At 40.4% G+C, this 20,588-nt stretch overlaps 1 protein-coding gene and 1 long non-coding RNA gene across 2 annotated transcripts; one reads left to right on the plus strand and one right to left on the minus strand.

Annotated features, from left to right (window-relative positions):
- Positions 1-246: 246 nt before the first annotated feature.
- LOC148421583 (ovochymase-2) lies at positions 247-18,382 on the minus strand. Its single transcript, XM_088419140.1, has 25 exons — positions 18,174-18,382; positions 16,132-16,262; positions 15,402-15,495; positions 15,193-15,333; positions 14,987-15,084; positions 13,598-13,712; positions 13,307-13,522; positions 12,978-13,187; positions 11,998-12,138; positions 10,449-10,694; positions 10,201-10,386; positions 9,594-9,703; positions 9,411-9,511; positions 8,507-8,784; positions 8,024-8,187; positions 7,767-7,950; positions 6,851-7,069; positions 6,262-6,396; positions 5,788-6,009; positions 5,496-5,678; positions 4,509-4,621; positions 4,163-4,257; positions 3,814-4,103; positions 2,307-2,467; positions 247-884 (listed from the first exon to the last, which is right to left on the minus strand). The coding sequence occupies exons 1-25, from the start codon at positions 18,343-18,345 to the stop codon at positions 693-695; spliced, it is 4,197 nt and encodes a 1,398-aa protein (XP_088275266.1). The 5' UTR covers positions 18,346-18,382; the 3' UTR covers positions 247-692.
- A 57-nt stretch (positions 18,383-18,439) lies between these two features.
- Positions 18,440-19,654, plus strand: LOC148421584 (uncharacterized). The gene is made up of 3 exons (XR_015866108.1): positions 18,440-18,840; positions 19,121-19,167; positions 19,254-19,654. It is a non-coding gene; the product is annotated as an uncharacterized LOC148421584 (long non-coding RNA).
- The last annotated feature ends 934 nt before the right edge of the window (positions 19,655-20,588 follow it).

Genomic DNA, 20,588 nt, shown 5'->3' on the forward strand with positions numbered 1-20,588 from the left:
AGTCTCGCGGAATCCCAAACCTCGACGCATGCGCAGTTGCAACGTTGAAAGAAAAGCAGGGTTTTCGTCATGTAAAAATAAACAAAAAAAATCACAATAGTGTGCCTGAATAAAATTACTACACGAAAAAAACTATATTTTTGTGAGGTAAAATTTCACAACTGCCTTCCTTATAAGGCAGCCACCATTTTAATCCCTTATACCGCATTCATATTTACCACAGAACACATGAGACATAGAAATTGTACACATTTTATTTCTCCTAACATAAGCCACACACCAACTTATATTTCTGACATTTCCCTTGCATTCCCCACAGTGTTTGCAAATTCTAAACTTGGCCCTGTAAAATTAGATTTTCAACTTTTTGAAATAAGATGAGTTTTGTACTTATAACAAAGGCACAACCACAGATAATTATTCTCAAACCTGACTTCCTCTCCTGAGTCATTGGGAGAAATCACATGCTTCAATTACTGACGTATATTTAGTATATAGTTTCATATTCTACACTGGAACGAGCGGGCTCCATATTTGCATAGTTTATACCAATTGTCAGTTACGTTTGTACAAATTACACAAAAAAATACCGGAAAGTTGTTTTTTTTTTTTCTTCTCGTTCACGTTATTGAAGATACCACATGTTCACGGAAGGCATTAAACTTGAAAGTCAAGGTACTCACTGTAGTATATTAATTGTCTCTTTCGTACATGAATTTTTTGATATTGTCATGGATCCAGTGGCTAAAGGCAGAAACGCGCGTGAACACAGACGGCTTTTTGTCCTTGATGCATCCCTGGGGCCCGAAGCTGACCACGCCATGTACCTCCCAGGTGGCATTGGCTCTGCCGGTCTTGCACGCAAAGGGGCCCCCAGAGTCGCCCTGTGGGGTGAAGTGAGACTCGGATGAAGCTGCAGCCAGGAGTATAACAAAGCCCCTTATTTTGGCCCTTGTGGGCGACGAAGCGTGTATTTGGGATGAATGATCACAAACAAAACTGGCAGTTATGTAAACGTCAGTGGTGAGGGGACAGCATACATTCCCAAGTCCAAAAATACACCCAACAAATGTTCGAAAATGCATTTGAAGTCGTTGAGCATCTTTCACACAGAGAAACTGCAAATTTGGCATATCGCAGGAAAAAGGAGCCGTCTCCTGTCATTTATAAATCCTTACATGATGTGCGGGGTGCCTTTCACAAAGATCACTGACAATGGAGTATGAAAAAAAAAAAGTATGAAAAGGAATGCTTTGAGATTTCAAACAGAACACAGTAATGGCCTGATAAAGGGACGAGTGAATATCAGGGGATAGTCTTCACACTCCTTACACACAATTATTTTCATGCTATTTTGGAAGGCTTTGATTTTTACCAGAAAGGTCTAAAATGTTTATCCGTTGATTTTGTTTCATTACCTTTCACACAGCGCAAAGGCACGGGAAAAACAATGACATTGACAGGCAGTGTAACAGGAGGGGTAGTTTTAAGTGGCTTCTTTCACGCAGAGATCCTACAAACTTGGCATTTGACAATGAATAATTTAGACTTCATTTGAACGCTTGTTGCCAGTATCTTTCACACAGATTAAAAAAAAGCTGCGAGAAAGGGAATATTTTTATATAGCCTCTTTTAACCTTTTTTGCAGAACCCAGATATGGCCTGATAGTAGGATAAATGAGTATCAGGTGTTAATCGTCACACTCATAACACACAGTTATCTTCATGCTTTTTTTACAGATTTGGTTCTACCACCAAGGTTGAAAAATTTCAAGGTAGATATTATCCATTCATTCTATTTCATTACTTATCACACAATGCAACATCACCAAAAGAAAAAAAAAACATGATGGACAGTGTGAAATGAGCTATAGAATTCACCGCTTCTCTCAAACAAATCCTGTAAAATTGGCACATCCGTTGCGAGAATAACTAAAATTAATTATACTAAATTTCACACACATTTCTTGTCATTTTAGAATGCACTTGGGTTAGTATTTGTTCCTCCATTCTATGAGCGTACCTTTCACACAGAAACGATAAAAAAAAGTCACCACCAGGAATAGTCTATCACACAGAAATGCTGCAAAATTTCCACCCAAGAAAAACCTACTTTCTTTTCACACAGAACCAGGTGTCAGGTGCCCACACCCCAGCCCCGGCACCCTTACACACAAATTTCACCCTGCCCCTGTTATAGCTCCGATATCACTTGTGAGGTCATTTGCAAAATCCACCACCTGGTGCCGTTCGTACGGAACAGCAAGACATAAAAATGTCACCTATGGACGGACGCGTTCCCTTACCTGGCACGCAGACTTGAGCTCATCGGGGGACTCGTACCCGGCGCAGATCATAGAGGGACGCAGCGTGTCCCACCAGTAGGCGGGTTTGCTGCAGGTGTTGAAGTCCACCACAGGAAGGGCAGCCTGGTTGAGTTTCTCAGACACTTTAGGGAAGAGGTTTCCTATATACCAAGAGAAGAATGTTGAAAAAAATCCCTAAAAGTCTGCATGTCTTGTTCTGATATGCTGCGAGTTGGGTTTCTTTTCGCGCCCTGACCACCTGCATGGTCTGACTAACTACTGTCATTGGCTGTCTTCTCACAGTGGGAGGGGCTAATGGTTGACTAGCGTTGACATTGCCTCAAAAGCTTGGAACATGCCTGGTTCATTTCTTGTTGATACTTTCACACAGGCTTGAGACACAAGAAAAATCCAGCTTCGATGGACAGCGTGAAAGGGGGTACAGATTTGACTGATGCCATCAGAAGCATGAGAATCATCAGGTAGACTTTGTCCCCGATTCTGTGCTCGTACTTTTCACGCAGGGCAGTGACATAGGAAATGTTGTCTTCATGCACAGTCTGAGACCCCTTTCACACAGAAATCCTGCAAAACTGAAGATGTTTCCACATCTGGGTTTTAGAGCATCTTCAGCGACATTGGAAGGATTACAGTCATTGCTGCTTTTGTTATGGCTTTGATACTACTGCAAAACCTGAAAATTGTCAGGCATTATTCATCCCTTCACTTCATATTGCTACCTTTCACACAGAACCATGTATGCTGAAAAAAATGAAACATCACAGCCAAAATCAGACTTTTTTTTGTTTTGTTTTGTTTTTTTGCCCAATTCTGGGACAACTTGGATGCCGGTTGGTCAAATTTGCAACCCCGTCCCGGTGTTACACATACCAAGCATATGATCTCACAAACTGATTTTAACTGCATTTAATAGCTCTGATATGTTCTCAGAAGTGGGATAATTGTCAGGTCGACTTTGTCCCAAATTCTGTAGTCGTCCCTTTCACGCAGAACAGTGACATAGGAAAGGTTGGCTTTACGCACAGTGAAGCCCATTTCATACAGGTATTCAGCAAAATTGAAGACCAGACATGTTTTTCTTTTTTGAACGTCTCAATTTTTTACATGGACTTTTAGAGTATCTTAAACATCAGGTTCTAAATCCCGCCCAGTCAGACATCATCCTGCTTCCGTTCTGGCTCTGATGTCAGGTAGATATCATCCCTACACTTCGAGTCTCTAACTTTCACACGGAAGCAAATAACACGAATCACAAAACGTTTTTTTTCCCCCCGATGCCAGGATAACGTGTATGCCGGTTGTTCAAATCCCTTCTACCCCGATACTGGCGTTATGGAATACCATTACACACATGCAACATCCTGCCTCTGTTTCTATGTGCTCACTGCACATTTCTTTTTTTTTTCCAGACAGAAATCTAAAAATTGCAGAATCAACTTTGTCCGTTTCTGTCGGTAACTTTCACACCGAAAGAAAATGACCGTACCTTTCTCATCGCCCCAACCGGTGACAAAACAGCGCGTCCCTGCCTCCACCACCACCTCGGGTCGGGGCAGACATACGGGGCTGATCTCCCGCGTCATGTTGACGGGTTGGGCTAGATGCACCAGGGCGATGTCGTGGGTGATGTCACTGGGGTCCTGCTCATAGACGAAGCCCTCGTGGCGTATGATGCGGTCCACCCTGTAGCACGCTTCTGCCGACGGGATGTCCCTGGAGGAGTTCATGTGGTGCTTCCCCAGGCACATGCGCCAGTATGACGTTTGGTTGAGGGGGCTGAAAAGCGAGAATGGATATTTGAAGGTGTAGGTGACCCCCCCCCCCCCCCATCTTACGTCATAAAACAGTGAGCGGCTGTTAGGATCCATTCCTTGTGGATCAAAGAACCTCCACAGCCGTGCATGTAAGGGATGGGAGACATAGGCGAGGCCTACAGAAGGAACAATATACAGTATATGTATACAGTGATCCCTCCTACTTTGCGGTCTCAGATATCGAGGTCTCAGTACTTCGTGGATTTTTCCAGGAAAAATTAAAAATATTTCAAAATAAAAAATAATTTAAACAATGCGCAAATGGAAAAAAAAAATCGAAAAAAATCACATTATACAGTACTGTATTCATCAAATAGCTAAGTAATATTAGTTAATAACTATGTTCTCTATGGGACGGTCACTGTACCTGCATGGAGACTTGCCAGGGCCAGGAGTGGGGTACAGCTTCTTCTCCATTAACAATCTTTGTTGTGCCCGTATTGGGGGCCACTGCGGGATTTCCGCAATCCTCTGGCCAGCCTGTGTTAGACATGCCAAATATTAGCCAGGCTTTGAAAAGATTTTTGGAATGAAACAGGGCAGTCATCTGTATTTCTGGCAATGTTTATTTTTACACCGCTACATTTATATTTCTAAAATGTATTTTCCCAAATCTTTGTGAGCGCTTGATAACACAAAATCCACCCAAAAATTTGTGTTAGCTGAAGTTGTTACAGCATTATTTTCGATAAAAGAAGCGAGCAGACTGAACCATCGTCCGATTCCATCATTGTTCACACACAGGAATATTACTAAAATGGAGAGGATCATGTAAAAGTGAATAAATTGCTGATTCAATTAAGGATGGCAAAGTATGGAGCTTTGTGCATCGGTTAGAGAACACGGGAAGGTATTCCATTTGACTCGTTTATTAATTGTGGTCTTTTGGCATACACACAATCATAAACTTAGTGGAATACGTATGGAGCGGCACTTCGGGTAATTATGGTAAAATTAACTCGAAGTGCAGCACGAGTAAAAGGAAAAACGATTCTTCGAGCGCATTCAACCTTTTCCTGGCGAGGTATTCACTGACCACTCACAATGTAGGACATCTGAAACACTCTTAATCCGCAACAAATTTCCAACTTACAGATATGAATACTACAAAATATGAAGGGTTTAGGAAGATGAAATCGGCTCAGTTTTGCTATAGTTTTTACATACTTCCCAAAGTGTTGGTGCATCTTCCACACGGTAACAGAAAATACCAGAATTTGACCCCAAAATCAAGGCTGCGTCCTTAATATAGGTGAATTCTATATAGTATTTGGGGAATTACGGTATTCAAGCTATAACTTTCAGATACTTTATACTCGACTCTTACAGCGGTACATTACAATTCCAAACTCACTAATGGTGATGTTGTCCCACGGCTTGGGCGTGGGAGGGGGTAGAGTCGGGATGACGCCGTCGTCGGTGGTCCAGTAGCCGCGGAAGCCCTGCTGCCGGTTCGCATTGTTGCTTAAGAAGCGGATGACTACCGTGTCGCCAGAAATGGTCAGTTTGGGTGGCGGGGCAAAGCCACAGAAACGACCTGCAGAAAAAAAAAGTATATATATATATATATATATATATATATATATATATATATATATATATATATATATACACACACACACACACACACACATCCGGCTACTGACCTTGCGACAACATGTTTCCCCCGTTGAAAACCTCCACATAGTCCACACAGTTGCCTAGCAGGTTGACGGCTTGCAGCTCAAAGTGTGTGAATGCCACATGGATGCTTTTGCTGGCAGGGACCTGGATCCTCCATGTACACACTGTCTGGGTGGGGTAGTCTTTGGGCCAGTTTGGGCTGGTGAGTTCACCCTGGGGGCTGCTGAACATCCCCCCGCATGGTGCTGTAATGTAATAAAATCATAGAGTAGGTGAGATGACACTGTGAGAACTAAAAAAAGAAAATGTCATTCTTTCATGCACCACTTGAGGAAGCCTGCACGTCATCACCGGTTTATTGTGTTTGTTTTATAATCATGCCATTCGCAACATGTAAGTACCTTCTTTTTAAAATGATGGCCGCGATACAAATGATTGTGTGGACCCCACAAGGTTTGGCTGGGAAACCCCGGTGTGAGTCTAAGGAGACCTATTACCTTCCGAAGGGTCCACCGCCTTCCAGGTGGCCGCGAAGCCAGTGTCCACCACCTTGTCGTTGGACGAGAAGCTGATGTGAAGTGAGCTGCCATCGCTCACCAGGTCCATAGGTGGTGTGTGACTGCAGTAGGTGCCTGAAGGAGGAGAAGGAACTTGTTAAAACTGCCAATTCAATAAACAGTATTTTCCGCACTATAAGGCGCACCTAAAAGTCTTATTTTTTTTAAAAAGCTGATGGTGCGCCTTATACTCAAGTGCGCCTTATATATGGATCAATATCGAGATTGGGATTGGTAGATGGGGAATGAGCTGATAAAGTAAGCCTCACCCGTTTCTTTTGTGTGTTTACAGTTGAACAAAGTTGCTCATATTGACATTGAGTTATGCCATTGAGAGTTGAGTTATTATTTGAGTTATCATTGCTATTAATTTGAGTATTACTATATTGTGATTGAAAAAGTTTTAAAATATGTCATTAATTGAGGGTGTGCCTTATAATCCACTGCGCCTTATATGTGGAAAATACGGATTTGCAAAAAAATAAAAATCTTGAAATAAATGTTCAAAATAAGCATTGAAGTTCCATACCCAGACTTCCAGTTGCATCTGAGATGCTGACTTTGTCGCTCAAGCACATTTGACTCTCCTCCAGAGAAAAGTTAGTGAAATGAAGGTGCACTAGTTTGCCGGCGGGCGCGTGGACGTTCCACCGGCATCTGGCCTGGTTGTCATAGCTGCCTGGGAAGCCCATGGACGACAAAGTGCCGCCTGTGCCCGTCAAGTCTTTTGCGCCGCCGCAGCCGGATGCTACATGGGGAGAACGGATGGGAAAAATCAAGCAAAAGAATGTGTTCAGGAAACTCTACTTTACTTGAAGGCATTAACTAAAGTAAAAGCCCAGTTACTTAGCCATTTTCAGCAGTAAACATTTAATATTTGTTCGATAATAAATTTGAGAACTAACTTCGTTTTTATGTACAATTAAAAGGCTCACTAATCGCGGCTCACCCGTTGGCAATGTGCTGTTTACAGGCTCAGCTGTGATTGGTGGTTACCTGAGCCCTTCATCACAAGTGATGCCATATTCTGTCCACAGCAATTGTCAAACTGTGTATGTAAAAGTTTTAAATGTACGTGAGGAATAATTTAGTCATCAAAATAATGATAGACAAAATGTTGAAGGGTTACTGAACTTATTGAGCTACCAGTAAAATGTTAGTATTTCAGCTAATATTAATTTGTCCACCCCTGCCCCGACAGGGGTGGAGAAAATGTCGACCAAATCGGGTAAGCTGACTGAAAAATAAGTTGACCAAATCGAACTAAGTGGTAGTGCCATGTTGAACTTGTGTCAAGATCAAAGGCTTGGACGCAATACAAGGGTTCAATCAGCCAGTTTAGATTGGTTCCCTTTTAAGTTCCCTCATTTCTGTCCAGATTTAAGTTAGAAATAACAAAGTTTCATTACATTCGCATAAACAGTAAAATGAACAATGAACCTTACTATGTCTGTTGTAGATGTCCCTGCGTACGACATTGCTGATCCAGGGAAGGTAAGCGGACGAGCGGGTGAACACCGAAGGTTTCTTGTTCATGATGCACCCGATGGGACCAAAGCTGGTGATTCCGTGAACTTCCCAGGGACTGTTGGGCCCATCTTGGCACACCAGCGGCCCACCGGAATCTCCCTGCATGGCAAAACCCAAGATGTTACAGGAGAAACCCTCCCGCCGCCCATCTTGCGTCAGTTGTTTTTTTTACCTGACAGACTGACTTGAGCTCGTCTGGCAGTGTGTAACCGCAGCAGATCATGGAGGGCTTCACCTGAAACCACCAGTAGTCCATCCGCTTGCATGTGTTGTATGGTACTACAGGCAAGGCCACCTGGTTTAGGGACTCTGCTACTTTGGCGTTTAGGGAATCCCCTGAAAATGTAGGACGCAAAAATGTTGTTCATCTTTTAGGATTCATATATATATATATATATATATATATATATATATATATATATATATATATATATATATATATATATATATATATATATATATATATATATATATATATATACACACATACATAGCTACGCACTGCGTAGCTAGTTTGTAAACCACATACTGCTTGGGAAATAAAGGCAAATTTCAAAACAGTTCACAAAACCCTTCTCCTTTTGCAAAGGACAAGGTTTGACTCAGCCTGTGTTGTCACCAGTCTCTCTTATTGATCCCTCTGACACTAAGATACCTGTCTCATCCCCCCAGCCGGTGGCGTAGCACTTCTTTCCCCCGGGCAGGACTTCCTCCAGGGAGGGGAGGCAGGCATAGGAGATCTGGTCACTGACTTCTGCCTCTCCGTCAAGCCTGACCAAGGCAATGTCGAACTCCACGCTGGGCACAGTGGGGTACCTGAAGGCCTCGTGCCGGTAGATGCCCGTCACGTTCAAGCAGCGCTGGCTGGGCTCTGTGACGGTTAGATTGTGCTTTCCCAGGCACATTTGCCAGCGGTGCAGCTCGTCAGCGTAACTGAACAGGAAATGAGTGGATTATTCAACTGAAATGTATAACGTAAGTATCTCCTGGAAAAAAAGAAAAATGTGAACATTTTTGATTGAAATATGTTGTCTTTATGTTTTCTATTCAGAGTTGTTTTCCTTTTTTCAGACCTCATATTGTGCGCTAACCCAGTGGTTCTCAAATGAGGGTACGGGTATCCGTACCATAAAAAAAAAAAACATGCAAAAATCCTTTAAAAATAATTATTGAATTAATTAAATGTTTCAAGAGAATATAAGTTCATAAAACAAATTTGATATTCAGTGGGTTATTCAATTTAGGTATTTTACAAACCCAGATTCTGTCAGTGAAATTCAGATTTCTACTATGATCCTAAAAGAGGACGCTTTAGGTTGAATATTTTTGTACGGACAAATATTTATTTCTCTTTGAGAGCGGGACCGACATTTTATGTTGATTATTGGCTGTGAACAAATATTTATTAATAATTATGTCGATAATTGATTTTTGTTGTTTGATGTTATTTACCACTAGTAGTCAATATATGGGCCAGTTTGTTTTTTTTTGCACACTTTTTTGTTTGTTACTGTCATCCCGCACTATATATTCACTTCTCGTGTATTTTTTAGACTTACTTGATAAAGCAGTGAGCTGCTGTGAGCACCCAGTTCTTGTGAATAAGAGTTCCCCCACACGTGTGAAAGAAAGTTGGCTCGGGTCGACTGGATGGCCATACCTGACAGTGAATACCACCATGTCACCACGTAGGCTTTAATACTGTTTGAATAGGGAGGTTATAGGGGCAGTTAGTTTTTCACCTGCATGGACACCTGCCAGGGCCACGAATGCGGCCTGGCTGGTTCTCCGTTCACAATGCGGGACAAAACGGAGGGAGGGATGGCCGGTTTACCGCATGTGCTGGGCCAGTCTGGAAGCGGACGAGAAGCAGATTACTCATCTCATTGTTGGAGCAAAAATTGAAAGAATCGTTTGGTTTCGTGACCCTACCCCAGTCTTACTCAATTATTTTTTGCAAAGCCCCACAAGGAAAGAGAAAACATCTTACCACCACTCCCTGCGGTGACTACGAATAAGATTGTTATTTATAAATACTGTATTCTTTTAAACATTAACAAACGGAAAAGCAATATGAATCAACTTTTAACAAATGTTAACTTGATTTTTTCCATGGTTTATACAAGTCACAGGTTAGTCTGAAACTGTAAAAAGTGCGAAAGTTGGTCTGGTTTTGAGTTAGGCTGGTATAAGTCGACCCCCCAGTATGGGGGTTGAAGTTGAGGAGAAAAAAACTTGACTTGTACGCAGAGAAATACGGTAACTTAAAGTGCCCGAAATAAAAAAGCTACACAACTTTGTGCTGATTGTTTTTCTTCGATCACTGCCGCTATCATAACAACACTCCACCTATATTGATGTCATCCCAAGGATTTGGGGGAACCGGTGGCTCAGTCGGTGCAGGCAGGCTGGGATTTGTCGTCCAGTAGGCCCTGAAACCTTTGGCCTCCGTGAGCAGGTCCGAATGGAAGCGTACCACAAGCCTGTTACCTTTGGTCTGGATACTTTGAGGGATCTTGGCGCCACAAAAGGGCCCTAGAAAAAAGATTTACAGAGTAACTTGAGCTGTTTATGAAATGCTCATCGCTCGTACCCACCATGCTTCTGATTCAAGGTGTTGGTCAAGCCGTTGATGTCATACACCGCAACGCTGTCGAAGCACTTAGGCGATAGGAAGTCTTTGGGCTCCAGGTCAAAATGGGTGAAGTTCAGTGTGATTTTCTTGCCAAGCGGCACCACGACATTCCACATGCACTCGCCGTTGGCCTTGTAGTTCATTGGCCAATTAGGAGACTTCATCACACCAATCGCCTCCTTCGATGACAAGCCGCATCCTTGGATTTCTGAACCAAAATATATATAAATATAACGATAATAAGAATTTTTATACAAATGATTATATCTAAAAACATATACAACTATGAAAGATATATGTTATATTATTAATATTAATTATAAACAACCTTATGGCTTTTATAAACAATTTATACACAGTAAATAATAAACACATATGTATTACGTCACCAGATAATTCATATGTAAAAATGAAATGAAAATATTAGATATCTAAAATGTGATTGTTGTCACTTTTGATAGTCACTTTTTATTCAGATGTGTAGAAATTATATTTCGATAAAATAATACGATAATTGATTATTATAGCAACAGTATGCTATATTATGTATATATTATGCAATTGTGGTAGTTTTAAGAATCCGATAAATACAAATACTTAATTCTTATATTTTTTGCATTCTTAAAACACATTACTGAAATCCGTTGTGCTTGAATAATAATATTATTAAGAAATATGCATACAAATAAATACTACATATTTATACAAACATATTAAATTAAATAAGTGTACGTTTAAAATGGAAATAAAATCAAGTCATATATTATAATAATAGATCATCAAAATAATTGTCTCACGTGTCATCGTATGATTTAAAATATGTTTGATAAAGATTACTGTAATTTCCGCACCATAAAGCGCACCGGATTACAAGGCGCACCCTCAATTAATGACATATTTTAAACTTTTTCAATCACAATCTAGTAATACTCAAAGTAATAACAATAATAACTCAAACAATAACTAAACTTTCAATAGCGTAATAACTCAATGTCAATATGAGCAACCTTGTTCAACTGTAAACACACAAAAGAAACAGGTAAAGCTTACTTAATCACTTAATTCCCCATCTTCAAATCCCAATCTCAATATTGATCCATATATAAGGCGCACCTGATTATAAGGCGCACGTCAGCTTTTTTTTTTAAATAAGGCTTTTAGGTGCGCCTTATATTCCTTAGATTCCTGGCTGTCACTTTTAATGCACAAACAACACTATTTGTTGGTAAGCGAAAACTCAATATAATTTCTCCTAATAAATAATTATAATAATTATATCACTATCATGCTTGTGGGTGACCTTGGTTCCTTATCAAGAAAGTCATAAAATATTGCTCGTGGAGGCTCAATGGGCAAAAGTTCACACTGCAGATGTAATCACTTGGGTCTCAGCCTGGGCCAGAAGGGCTTCACCTTTTATCATAAGCCACTCCTTGATGTACAATGTGTGTGTGTGCACGTGTGTGTGTGTGTGTGTGTGTGTGCGCACAGGCTACTGTGTGCTTGCGCACCTGCTATATCCTCAGGATACACGGCCTCCCATTTGGCCGAGAAGCCCCTGTCAGCGAGGCGACCGTCAGACAGGAAGGAGACAGACAGAGTGTCGGTGGCGGCGACCACGACTGGAGGACGGATGTAGCCACAGTGCGTCCCTGCAAATGGACATGGAGACCGTCAGGCGGACATGCAGAGGACACCGTTTATCATTCGGAATATTGTGAGCGTGCGCGCGCGTACTCTGATGCAATTTCATTATCATATCTACTACATCAGGCATCCTCATTTCAAAGTTAAAGAGGATAACTTCAGGGAAATGTTTTCGGTCTGTATCTACAATCTGATAGCATTCTGACAATATTTCAAAGTACACTCAGGAGGAGAGCAAATGGGACACAGGCGAAGACAGAGCATAGTTGAGACCGGGGAGAAGAATACCAGTTTGTTCGACAGTTTGATAGTTTGTTAGACAATTTGTCAGTGAGTTTAATTTGTTTGCTTGTTACTTACTGTAGCTACTTCCCTGATTGGTTAATGCAATAGTTTCTAAGTCGGACGGTTCATTTATTAGTTAATTCAATGGCTAGGCTCTTTGTTACAGTGCCAATAATTTGATGTTTGATGATGAGTTTCCATAGATGGATGAGATGTCCTACTATGTGAGTGATGATGAACGCACCTCCAGTTTGGTTTGCGATATATAACGCAATCCTCCATGTGTTCTCTTATGGCTAATTTCACGTTAGTATGGCACCGCTCTAAACGGTTGGTCACATTGCTGGTCTTCGTGAAGTTTTGTTGTGATGAATTGCGTTACTCTCATTTATAACAAGTATAACATTACTATTTTTTGATGTGTAATATATTACTCTACCGCATCACAGTAAAGTAATGCGTTACAGTAATTATGTTACATTTGTAATGCATTCCTCTCAACACTGATGAAAACTAATCTAAGCGCTAAGAATAAATAGGATGCTATGAAAAAGATCACCTAGCGTGCTATAAGCGTCTGATACAACCAACTTGTCTTCCTTGCACTGCCCCGTATCGCCCGTAATGGCCAGCTCGACAATGTGCAGCTTCACTAGAAACCCTTTGGGTACGCTTATCCTCCAAGAGACGTTCTGGTGAGCGGGATACGGATCGGGGAAGCCGGCTGACTGGATGGCCCCCTTGCGCCCACTGAGAATAATTGGCCCACCTGAGAAAGCGAAAGTGATGTTACATGTGATCAACCAATCAGAGGATGGAAAACCGCTGATGCTATTGAGGGCCAGCTAGCTATTGCGCCAGTAGGCCCAAAGTGGAACAAAGATTTACCAGTAGGCGTAGGGGTCGGTGGGAGTGTCTGGGTGGTGGGTTTGGATGTGGTAGTAGGCCTCATGGTGGTGGGGATCACAATTGGCGGGAGGCTGGACTTGGTGAAAGTGGCATTGAACCCTCTGGAGCTCTTGCTGCTGTCCGATTTGAAGCGCACCACCATGGTGTTGCTGCTGGATTCGACTGGTTTGGGCAAGGCTCCCCCACAGAATTTACCTTCCAGCAAACACCTTAAGATGAATAAGTCTTGCCGAAATAGAGAAGTATTACGCATTTTTATCGCGCACTTACCCAATGACGAAGAGACGTCGAAGACCTGCACAAAGTCTCCGCACACCTCTGGCACCAGGTCGAAGGAGGTGAACGTCAGTCGAACCCGCTCGCCTTCGGGCACGGTGATTTTCCACTTTATAAGTACACGCAAAAAAATAGCACAACGTTGTAAGGCAATCTCACGTCAGAGTCAATTGGAACACGAATTTTTGCTAAACCCCAAATTGCATATTAATTTACCTAATTACCAGAAGTGGGCAATTTAGCAAGTCAGTAGCAAAAGCCGGCTCCTTAGGCTCTCTTCTGTTGTCGTCAAACTGCCGTTTTTCAAGCCGAAGCAAACTGTAATCGTCAGTTTTATAATCCGTCGTTTATTTATTTATTTTTTTTTAATTGATTATTCTATGGATTAACAATCGGGTACAACTTTATTTTCTTTTTAAAAAAAAAAAGTTTACTTTTTTGCTACACAAATATTGTTTAGTTATTACTGCTTGGTGACAACAAAAACAACAAACTCTACCATTACTTCAAGTACTGGTTCGGTCATTGTTTTACACGGTAGGATGTCTTATTTTGATTAACACAAAATAGTCTATTTTCATGAAGTTCTACAAAAAAATATAAGTAAGTAAGTAAATAAAAATATGAGTAATCTTAAGTTAAAAAAAAAAAAGCTCCAATCAATTATTCGATTATTTAAAAAGTTGTTGATTCGTTGAATAATCGATAAATTGTCAATCATCTCATTTTGATGGCTCTTTTAATAAGTATCGTGCGAAATCTGGATTTCACGAGTAAGCTGATTTTCATATGGCGGATATCTAAAAAGATAAATGAATCGAATTCATCCATGTTATTGTAAACATGTAACTAAACAATTTTTCATTTAGGGTGAATAACTTGACAATTTCTTTTTTTATTCACTTGCTATCCACCGAAAACGACAGCAGATGTGCTGGAGGCTCATGTAATGGTCAAACATGGCTCACCTGTTGGTCATGTGACATTCACAAGCTAAGCTGTGATTGGTTGTTACCTGAGCCTTCAGCACATTTCAGTTGAACGCAAGTAGAACAATGTGTTTAAAAAAGATTCATTTGACATGGAAAGACCATTGATTTAGTCATTAAATTATTCATCACGGCTCACCCAGTTGTCTAGGTTTGGTCATGTGACATTCACAAGCTAAGCTGTGATTGGTTGTTACCTGAGCCTTCAGCACATTTCAGTTGAACGCAAGTAGAACAATGTGTTTAAAAAGGATTCATTTGGCATGGAAAGATCATTAATTTAGTCATTAAATTAATCATCATGGCTCACCCAGTTTTCCAGGTTTGGTCATGTGATATTCACATCTCAGGTTGATCTCAGAGCAATAAAATGAGCACCCCGGTTGCACATTACCTGGTAAAGTGCCCCATTCGGGTAGTTCTGCTTGGGAAATCCAGGGGTCAGCAGATCTCCCTGGTCACCATGGAGAACACCACCAGCTCCTGCTATTTCTGGTGGCAAGGATGGAGTACACTGCTATTCCAAGGATACATGAATACCCCCCCCTTTCCTCAACGCCACTCCATTTTAAAGGGTCACGGTATATTCCGCCATTTTACCCGATGTGCGCTCCGGAGACACGGCCTCGTAACGAGCCTTAAATCCTTGGTCTGTTTTCCTGTCGTTGGTGTCAAAGTAGACGGTCAGGCGGTTGCTCAGAGACACCAGAGGTAAAGGTTTGCTGTAGCCACAGTATTTGCCTGCAAACGTCGCGTAAAAATCATCGACTCGTTTTCTTTCCGGGTATCTGAATGTAGGTCCAGCTGACCGATGATTCCCAACGAATCTCGAAGGGTGATGAAGTCCGCGGTGCACAAGTCCGTGTCCTCCAAAGCGAACTCTTCAAACCATAGTGAGATCACCTGCGACCAAAAAAAAAAAATGTAATCGTCACATCCATCTTTTTATTAGGTCAAGGGGGAGGCGAAATGAGACGTAGCAGGAACACATTCAAAGTTGTGTTTTGGGGGAAAACGAAAGACTTGGATATCCCCCCCCCCGCCCATTTGAGAAGCTCCGAGCTAGCGGAATATTACGAAGTTTGGAGATCTGCAGAGGCTGCAGAGCCATCAGTTGTCAATTTCATCATTTAGCAAATCTTCACATTTTTCAAATGATGACCAATGAATTAACCAAAATTAATTTGCTACCTGGGATTCTGGTCACCTTAAAAAAATAAACACACAAAAATATGTCTTTGGTAATCAATGTGAGTGTAGGCGCGGGGGCAAAGAATAGCACAACAGTCAGGTTTCGCTTCAAAAACGAAAATACCGGTTTTAAAAAAAAACATGTTTTTCTTTCATCACAAAAACAAGAACACTCGCCAACTGTTCACTCTGCGACATAAAACAAATCAAACTAATAATAAAGGGCGAAAAACAAACACGTCTTACATTCTCGTCGAAGCAAAATGAGAAAATGTCGGAACTGAGCATAGGTAACATATTCCAAAGCTGTGAGGGTTGAGAAAGGTGATTTGTTCGGCGTCAAGTCACCTTATCAGGCTCCACGGTAATGTGCCAGGAGCAGCTCCAGCCGTTGTCATAGCTACTGGGGTAATGGAGGCTGACGAAGGTCCCCGACGCCGCGCTGAGCTCCTGTGGGCCGCCGCATCCCGAGTCCGGGCCTGGAGAAGGGGACGCCATCACATTGTCAATCGAGATCAACATCGCCAAAGACGTGGTGCAAATTTTTACGTAGTGATTCCGCATTGTGAGTGGATGCTCCCCGATGAGGTGGTAAGACTTGGCGGAGAAAAAAATCTTTTCGATCATCAGGACAAAATGGGGAAATCTCAAAGTTTATCATTCGTCTTAACGAGTGAAGAATTAGTAATGAGTCAAATAAAGACGGTAAAATCATCGCCAAGCCCCATTTTTCACACCGCAAAAATGAGATTTTAAAGAGGTAATTTTATTAAACTTTAAAAAGGAGATTATTCTCTGTAGGTCAATGGGAACGCACCTCTTTAAGGAATGACAACCAATGGTATGACGTCTGTTTTTTTTTTTTGTCAGAAGTGTTGCTATGGAAACAGCATTGATTACACAGCATGGTATTAGTGACCAGCAGAAGTATGTGTGGGATTTGTTTTCATGTGTGACGCATCTAAAATATATATTTTTCTGACATGCTGCTTCAGTTGGCTGACCAATGAGGCATTTATTACATTCATTCATTTATTTACATTCATCTAATTATAATCGATACGGCTGGTATTTTAAATGTATACATTCATTATAGTACATATATTTTTTTCTATTTTTGGAACATTTATATATGTACTCACATATTGCTATGCGTTATGGATGTCACCGTCACATCATTTGCACCCTGGTCAAACTGATTTAGAGGATTTATCACTTCTGAGTACCAATCTGTTACCTCAGCAAAGATTTCAAGACATAAAAAAAAGGCATCAAATCTGACGTTTTTTTTTTTTTTTAAACAAAACTATTCCAACATGAAACCTTTCATACGGCTCGTGGAACAGCAGCTTGCACCAAATAAAATATGTGTGTGTGGAACGCATGAATTGGGAGTTTTTAGTAATAAGTATATGTATTTTAGATTTTTAAAATGTTATTTTATTTATTTATTTTCATGCTAGGTCCGTGTTAGCTTCCCGTGACAAATGCTCAAACATTCCCTCGCTTCTGCTTTTTCCTGCTACGTTGTGAATCGATGTTGCGTAGCATAAAATTTACAAACATTTGTTTAAACGAGTGTATAGTATCCACCTCTGGATTATCTTGTTACTTTGTGGCATAAACATTGAATAAAATAAGCACTAGCTTTACCCACTGCGTCATTCGCGTTGAAGATTCTGTGTATAGATTACAACTCCTGCCGTCATTGGTCAATGGTCGCCTCGGAGTTAAATGGCGTGCAAAACACTCAAACCTGATTTCAAGTGGGAGATTGGCACTTCTATAAATCACGTGATTGGCTCCGGTCATAACCACCAACCAATGAGGGCAGGAGTTCTAATCTAGTCCCGCCTCCACCCAGAATCTTAGTAACGCTTTAACCTTTTTTTATTCTTATTTTAATAATATAACAGAATACAACACACTGCAAAAAAAAAAAAAAAAACAACGACAATAACGCCAGGGGAATACAACCAAACAATGCAACATAATATTAAAGAAGTACAGTATATTTAAAAAAAAGTACATACATTGCAGGTTTTAAAAGCTTTTACATTTTTAGAGAATTTTAAAGTTTTACTGTATTGTTTCATTGATTAAAACAGAGATTTTCGATTTTTGAGTGGTATATTTGCATTAGTGAAAATGCTAATATGACCATGGCTGGCGCAAGACTTTAAAGGGTGTAAAGGTGACTGTTCATCTACTGTATAAGGTTAAATCATTAAAGATTTAAGTAAATATATGTACTGTACTGCAGCAATATTTGTCTTAAATATAATATATGGTATAACGCCTTTTCATTTTTTTAAATTGTTTTTACACACACGCATATATATATATATATATATATATATATATATATATTGGCAATAGCTCGTCCTCACCCTCTTGAAGAGGCGCAGGTTCTTCCTCATTGTGGACAAAGTAGACAACCACAAGGGCAACGCTGACACCAGTCATGATCAAAAAGAGGACCATCAAACATATTTCCAGGTTACTCAGACCCCGGGAAGAACCGCGCTCCTCGTCCAGCTCCATTTTCCCTCTCTTGGCCATGGTGGTGACACTGAACTGAAGTGCAGTTTATGCGTGCACGTGTGTACTTTGTCTGTCAGATGTGTTGTCACATTATGGGCTAGTAAATGAGCAATGAGGGTAATGGATTCATTATCACTGGCTTTTATCAGTTAAGGCCCACGTGATTAGCGTTTAGCTGAAACGTATTGGGTCGCATGAAAAATGCAATTCAAATTGTAGCTTTATTCAATTCTGAAGTATTTTTATTATTATTACAGACCGGTATAATGAACAATATATGGTTGGCAGCGAGGAACATTAGCAGTGACGCTAAGGCTTCCATAACAAGAGGTGTCTTAGGAAACAATACCGCTAGCACCAATGCTAACAAGAGAGGTGTGCTAGCAACAGGATCAAAAACTTCTAAATTTGGTAACACGAGGGCTGCTGAGTGTACGGCATATGACTAGAAAAGGTAGCATTAGCGCTGATGCTAAAGCTAACATCCCAATAGGAGTCCTGGCTGGTGCAATGGTACTGTATTTGAAACCAAACATTTGGGGTTGCCGCATCGTACTGCCTATGACTTGAAAGAGTAGCGTTATTTCACGACGACATTGAGATATAGACAACAGGCGATATGAAGTGTGCTGGCGCGTCTAACATCGACATTATCTTACACAAACATTAGCGCTGATGCTAAGGCTAACATAACGAGAGGTGGCCTTGCCGGTGCACCGACGTTAGGGACAAGTAAAGTACATCATGCAAGGTTGCCATGACAACAGCTGAAACGCTATCTTTCCTCCATTAGCATCATTTTGAGATCCACATTTGCTTTGACTTGAGGAGTAAATTGATGTGGGTGAAGTTTGTCTTTCGCGTTTCTTTTTATCTTGTTCTTATTTCAGATAAGCACTAACTTTTTATTTTATCTAAAAGAGTAGATGATGCAACAACAGTGGCCAACGGCTCCGTGGGGACCTAAAGACCGAGGCAAAAAGGGAGAAAAAAAATCCTTACATAACATGACTTTTTTTTTTTTTCTTTTTCTTTTTGCTGAGTTTGATTTAAGAGGGAATGTTGCGGGTTGATAAATGCGCCGCATCTCACCATTATCTCTGTTTGTTTGGGGATCTTCGCCAGGAGGAGCCATGGTGATTTATGGTCACATCTGTCAGACAAAATACAGCAGTCCCAATGAAGCCACAGAAGGTGACCTTTGCGTGCTTGTTTGTGTGCGAAAATGACGAGATTCCAACAGCAAATGTGCCAGTCGGACAGATTTAAGAGATTACGGCTTCTTTTACTTGCCGTTAATCTACCATTGGGAATGTTGAACATTCTAACTAAGGCTGACATAAACAAAAAAAAACAAAAAACAGGTTACAGGCCCTGGGATTTATTTCCGATTGATATTTTATAATAATAATAATAACAATAAAAATAATAGTGACAATAAACATGCCAGAGAAGTGAAAATAATAACCAAAAAACGCCTACAATACAAAGCAATCAGTGTAATCTACACTAACATGTAAATAATTATATATATATATATATATATATATATATATATATATATATATATATATATATATATATATATATATATATATATATATATATATATATACACTGATTGCTTTGTATTGTAGGCGTTTTTTGGTTATTATTTTCACTTCTCTGGCATGTTTATTGTCACTATTATTTTTATTGTTATTATTATTATTATTATAAAATATCAATCGGAAATAAACCCCAGGGCCTGTAACCTGTTTTTTGTTTTTTTTATTATTATTATAAAATATCAATCGGAAATAAACCCCAGGGCCTGTAACCTGTTTTTTGTTTTTTTTTGTTTATGTCAGCCTTAGTTAGATTGTTCAACATTCCCAATGGTAGATTAACGGCAAGTAAAAAATGTGTGTGTGTATATATGTGTGTATATAAACCCTTCCACTTTAAAGTGAGCCATCCTTGAACCTTTTAACACACCCCAAGTAGTCAAGATACGTATGGAATTGTCATTTATTGGAGAAAGGCACAATCGTCAGGGTTGCTAACCTATATTTTACTAAAGGTCAGACATACATCTAAACTTTGCAAACATTAACATCAAATACGAGTATACGTTTGTGTCTTTGTGTGAAAAATGCCCACAGGAAAAAAAAAAAAAAAAGTCCACTAAGGAAAAACCTAAACGGATGCAGCGGTCGAGAAAAGCCAAGGCGTTTGATGAAAGGGCGTTCAAGTCGAACGCGGCGCGGCAAACAAAAGTA

Source organism: Hippichthys cyanospilos, chromosome 7 (assembly GCF_059441005.1).
Source record: "Hippichthys cyanospilos isolate Australia breed blue-spotted pipefish chromosome 7, RoL_Hcya_1.0, whole genome shotgun sequence".
Lineage (NCBI taxonomy): Eukaryota > Metazoa > Chordata > Actinopteri > Syngnathiformes > Syngnathidae > Hippichthys > Hippichthys cyanospilos.

Coding starts and splice junctions, on each gene's coding strand:
- LOC148421583 (XM_088419140.1), bottom strand. CDS start 18,345: ATGGCCAAGAGAGGGAAAATGGAGCTGGACGAGGAGCGCGGTTCTTCC. Junction 15,496..16,131: donor TTACCGTGGAGCCTGATAAG/GTGACTTGACGC, acceptor TTTTGGTCGCAG/GTGATCTCACTATGGTTTGA. Junction 4,622..5,495: donor GTGGGACAACATCACCATTA/GTGAGTTTGGAA, acceptor TGTCTAACACAG/GCTGGCCAGAGGATTGCGGA.